The 5,663-nt window shown below is 48.0% G+C and overlaps 2 protein-coding genes across 2 annotated transcripts; one reads left to right on the forward strand and one right to left on the reverse strand.

Annotated features, from left to right (window-relative positions):
• Positions 1–787: 787 nt before the first annotated feature.
• LOC308305076 (replication factor C subunit 3-like) lies at positions 788–1,861 on the reverse strand (the record flags this gene model as incomplete). The annotated part of the gene is made up of 1 exon (XM_080749730.1): positions 788–1,861. One exon carries the CDS (start codon positions 1,859–1,861, stop codon positions 788–790), a length of 1,074 nt encoding a protein of 357 aa, XP_080605856.1.
• Positions 1,862–4,303: 2,442 nt separating this feature from the next.
• Positions 4,304–5,182, forward strand: LOC308304916 (polyubiquitin-B-like; the record flags this gene model as incomplete). The annotated part of the gene is made up of 1 exon (XM_080749541.1): positions 4,304–5,182. The coding sequence occupies one exon, from the start codon at positions 4,304–4,306 to the stop codon at positions 5,180–5,182; it is 879 nt and encodes a 292-aa protein (XP_080605667.1).
• Between the last annotated feature and the right edge of the window lie 481 nt (positions 5,183–5,663).

The following is a 5,663-nucleotide window of genomic DNA, read 5'->3' on the forward strand; positions in this document are numbered from 1 at the left end:
TGTATATCTGCTATAAGCTTAACCAATCCTCAAGCTTGCACCTCTCCTCCATTGAACTCAATGGACATTTGGGGTTACAGACAAGGTTACAGAAAAAGCCCATTGAACTCAAAGGACTTTTGGGTTTACAAAAAAAGTTACAGGAAAAGGTCCATTGAACTCAAAGGACTTTTGGGGAATTGGGGATTACAGAAAGGTTACAGAAGAATACCAGTAAGACTCCCTAATCGGGAGATAAGCGACCGTCAGGTCGCATACACAAACTTTAGAAGGGAATGGTAGGCAATCAGGTGGGAATATGGGGAATGGGACAGATCCATGTTGATGACATGACTTTAGAGATACTGTTTACCACTTTGCATGATTTTAGGGCACAATTCGTAGGAGCAGTGTCCAAAAATGTGTTTTGCAAAAATTGGCCTGTTGGTGGCGCTAGATGGGACAGAGGCATGTTGATGACATGACTGTAGAGATACTGTGTACCGCTTTGCGTGATTTTAAGGCAAAATCTGTTGGAGCAGTGTCCAAAAATGTGTTTTGCAAAAATCGGCCTCATGGTGGCGCAGGAAGAGGGCCATGTGAGAAATGGGGGGTTTGGCATGGATCGGGGCAACGGTGGCGGAGATATGAGTAAGGGAAACGTGTGACGTGACAGACTGACTGACAGACAGCCGGTGGAGGTTTTGATAAGTAACTGCGACCTGACGGTCACAACCATTGAGTCAATTGAAAGTATCATTACCCGGCACTGTGCTCAACCAGGAAAACGGTGTGTCCGTTCCAAAGTTCAGAACATCATGGCGTCCATGCCGTCCTCCATGAACCTCTTGTAGATGGCCATGAACTTGGCGACGAAGGCCTCCAGGTGGTAGATGGCTTTGTCGCCGAGCTGCAGCCTGTGTTCGTAGTAGGCTGCCATGTGGGCCACCTCCGTCTTCAGCCGACCGTCACAGTTACTCAACAGCTGCGTTACCAGACCCCTCACAATGACATCAGGAGGGATGCAGTGAGTCAGGAGCTCGTAGAGCCTGCCTCGGACCTCCAGCAACCTCCGAGGGCTCTGCTGGCCGACGATGGCGTCAGCCGTTTCCCGGAGGTACGCCTCCCAGTCTGTCTCGGGAACCTCCTGGTCGGCCGAGAACGGGCACGGCTGCTGCAGCCGACAGGCTTCGCACGCAAGCAGGGCTTTTCGGAGGTTCCGACCGGACTTGTCGCAGATCCGCCGGGCCAGTTCGGAAGGCAGGTGGAAACCCTCCTTCTCGCAGACGGCGCTCAGGACGCCGCACACCTCCTCGGCGCTGGGCAGGGGAACCCGGACGGCCAGACAGCGGCTCCTGACGGGGCCGATGACCTTGGAGGTGGAGACGCAGCAGAGGATGAGGCGGCAGGTGGACGCGTACTTCTCCATGGTGCGACGCAGGGCGTGCTGGGCGTCTTTGGTCAGACGATCCGCCTCCGACAGCAACACCACTTTGAACTCCCTCTGTGCGCTGGGCCGGATCTGTTGAGACTGAGCCACCGTCTTAATGAGCTCCTGAATCACCACGCGGTCCTGGTTTCCCGCGTCACCGGCGTTGACCTCCAGGTGATAGTTGCTGCCTATAGTGTTGATCTCCGTTCTTGTCTTTGACGGAGCCACGATGGTCTGGCGTTGGATGCAGAGCTTCTCCACGCCGGCTCCGTACAGCTCCCTCAACAGACACATGATGCGAGTCTTCTTGCCGGCCCCGGGTGGGCCATGGACCAGCAGGTGTGGGAAATCTCCACATTGGACCAGGTTCTTCAACTGAACGGCTTGTTCCTTGTGAAAATCCAGGTCCCCCAGAGAGGTCGGTCTGTATTTATCGACCCACAAACTCATCACGGCGGGCGGGACCTTAATTGCTTTATTGATATGTATATTTTATATAAGGTCATTTGTTGGTGGTGATGTCACCAAGTACACTGCTCCTCATTGGTTAAGGGCCCTGCCTTTTGCTGTGAGTAATGTTTTTGAGGAGAATAAACTTCACCTAAAAAGTTTCTTGGTATAACATACTGGTCTCGTCATTCAGCGAGCCCATAATTACTAGTTATTATTATTATCATCAACTCTCGACTTTCCCTGGTGGGAGTCGTGTAATGAAGTCTTGTCGACTTTTGGTTAATGCCCTAAATCCCAATATTACTTGTGCAAGCAGAGCGTGTAAGTAGCTGGGTATGTATGTATGTATGTATGTATGTATGTATGTATGTATGTACTGTATGTATGTATGTATGTATGTATATATATGTATGTATGTATGTACTGTATGTAATGTATGTATGTATGTATGTATGTACTGTATGTATGTATGTATGTACTGTATGTAATGTATGTATGTATGTATGTATGTATGTATGTATGTATGTACTGTATGTAATGTATGTATGTATGTATGTATGTACTGTATGTATGTATGTATGTATGTATATGTATAAACTATAGAAAAAGTTGAAAACCTTCCATAAGAAGGGACTGCATCACTCCAGGGAACTGCAATGGACAACTGCTTAATTCATGATTTTTTATTAGCACTACATGCACTGTGCTAATAAAAAAATCATTGTCCATTGCAGTTCCCTGGAGTGATGCAGTCCCTTCTTATGGAAGGTTTTCAACTTTTTCTATAGTTTATGCATGCTGACTACGACTTGCACCTCTTATGGGCCTTTCGTCTGGATGTGCAGGAGTCTCTCTTTGTTGTATGTATATGTATGTATGTATGTATGTATGTATGTATGTATGTATGTACAGTATGTAATGTATGTATGTATGTATGTATGACTGTATGTATGTATGTATGTACAGTATGTAATGTATGTACAGTATGTAATGTATGTATGTATGTATGTATGTATGTATGTATGTATGTATGTCGGTGTCCTCTCTTGTTTAAGACCGTAGCTCAATTGACGCAGGGGTTGACGCTAACGCTTGCCCGACTGCCCGGGGCAGGTAAATAAAATGGTCGGGCAGGTGAAGTTTGCTACCAGGTTGCCCGACCGGGCAAACGCCCGTTTTGAGTAACATAATATAAGATATGTTTCTTTAGCCTACTTGAACGGGGCTATAGTGTTCCGTTTCTCTCTCTCGCTCTCTCTCTCTCCCCCAGTCCCTCCCGTCCTCCCCACACACACACACACACACACACACACACACTGAACGAACGTTGTGCAGTGGGGAGGCTTGCTGCGACGTGAGCTTGATGAAAACCGCTAATCTACAAGCTCACATTATGCTAAAAAAAAGACGTGCATCGTACACGATGAGCGCTCAGCTGCAACTAATTCAAAATCGCGCGATGCAACCCGTAAAGCGACATGCCTCATTGTGCGAACATTAAGTGACTGCTATGGAGAAACTAGTCTTTAGCTATGAGTTTTCTCAATCCCCCAAAGGCACAGGAGTAGCGCTAGGTAGAGTAGCGTGTGTGTTTCCAAAGAGTCAGAACAAACTCCTGGGCTGGTGGTCAACACTGCTCTTCCTTTGTTTCCTCCCAACAGCGACACATATCCACACGTTACTGAGCAGCATGTGAGTCCAGCCTGCTTGCAAGTGTGTGTGTGTGCTAAGATGCTGCCATTCCGACATTGACTTCTAATTGTCCAGCCTGCTTGCAAGTGTGTGTGTGTGCTAAGATGCTGCCATTCCGACATTGACTTCTAATTGTCCAGCCTGCTTGCAAGTGTGTGTGTGTGCTAAGATGCTGCCATTCCGACATTGACTTCTAATTGTGTGGCGGCACTTCCATAGAGGTTAGGGTTAAGGTTAGGTATAGGGTTAGTGTCGGTTGTTGGCACCTCGACAGAGTGCATTACTAGTTTTATCTATTTTTCAAAGCACCCCCCTTCTCCTGTTTGAACTGCACCATGTGCACGTGCCTGAATGCACTGGGTAGCTGCCATGCAATTGGCTGATTATTGTGTTAAGGATTAGTTGGACTAGTACACAATAAAGTGGCCTTGTTGAAAGACAATAGTATGTAATCCATGTCACCATCTTTTGAGACTTTGTGATGGATCTTGAGATCTTGTGATGGATTTGAGCTTGCTCTTTCTGTGAAAGACAAGACTTCATGTCTATGTTACAGCTATGGTCACCTTTAGTGATCCACTAAAGGTGACGTCACAGCCAACATAAAAGAGAGAGAGGGAGAGTGTCCATGCATTGCAGTGTGCAGAGTTGGCGTTCTGAGATACACACAGATAGGGATAATCTCGATCACGATTGAGATACGTTCTTACCTGTAGCTACCCTACCTGTACGGTAGGAACTCAAAACATGCAGATCTTTGTCAAGAACCTCGATGGCAAGACTATAGTTCTGGAGGTTGGACCAAGTGACGCCACTGAGAATCTCAAGGCCAAGATCCAGGACAAGCAAGGAATTCGCCCTGATGAACAGAGGCTGATGTATGCTGGTAAACAATTGCAGGATGGCTTCACCCTCTCTGACTACAACATCCAGAAAGAATCCACCCTCCAGCTTGTGCTGCGTCTGCGGAGCTGTCAGTCTTGTCCCGGCACAACGCAGTTGGGGCCTGACGTCCCCGTCCACAGCAACGACTCAAATCGCACAAACATGCAGATCTTTGTCAAGAACCTCGATGGCAAGCTCATCACCCTGATGGTTGAGCCCACTGACACCACTGAGAACGTCAAGGCCAAGGTCCAGAACAAAGTAGGCATTCCCCCCGACGAACAGAGGCTCATTTATGCTGGTAAACAATTGGAGGATGGCTTCATCCTCTCTGACTACAACATCAAGAAAGAATCCACCCTCCAGCTTGTGCTGCGTCTGCGGAGCTGTCAGTCTTGCCCCGGCACAACGCAGCTGGGGCCTGACGTCCCCGTCCACAGCAACTACTCAAATCGCACAAACATGCAGATCTTTGTCAAGTGCCTCGACGGTAAGACCAGAACTCTTACGGTTAAGCCGACTGACACCACTGAGAAGGTTAAGGCCATGATCCAGGACATGCTAGGAATTCCCCCTGACGAACAGAGGCTGATATATGGCGGTAAACAATTGGAGGATGGCTTCACCCTCTCTGACTACAACGTCCAGAAAGAATTCACCTTGCATCTTACGCTGCGACTGCTGAGCTGTAAGTCCTGCCCCGGCACAGAACGGTGTCACAGTGTCACAGTGACGAATTAAACCACGCAAGCATGTGGATCTCTGTCAAGACCTCAAATGGGAAGACCATACCTCTGGAGGTCGAACCAAGTGACACCACAGAGATCGTAATGGCCAAGATCCAGGACAAGCAAGGAATTCCCCCCAGTAAGCAGAGGCTGATCCATGTTGGAAAACAGCTGGAAGATGGCCCCACCCTTTCTGACCAAAACATCCAGGAAGAAGACACCCTCCAACTTGCGCTGCAGGCCCTTGCGAGGCCCTTGCCGGTTTTCTGATTTTCCGATTCTATTTTCTGGAAATTAACCAAAAGAAGTGGTTAAAAGGGGGAGAGTGAAGCACGTAGATATGGAGTTCCACTTGGATCAGTGCTGGCTTTGTGTGTGCAGTCTCAAGCCAGCCATTTATGTCGTAACTATGACGGGACTATAAAACTATGGGCGACGTTTGCACCCTGATCCATTGACTTCCATTATGAAATGTAAGATTATTACTTGTGCCA

Source organism: Nannobrachium achirus (assembly GCF_963921795.1).
Source record: "Nannobrachium achirus genome assembly, chromosome: 19".
Taxonomy (NCBI): domain Eukaryota; kingdom Metazoa; phylum Chordata; class Actinopteri; order Myctophiformes; family Myctophidae; genus Nannobrachium; species Nannobrachium achirus.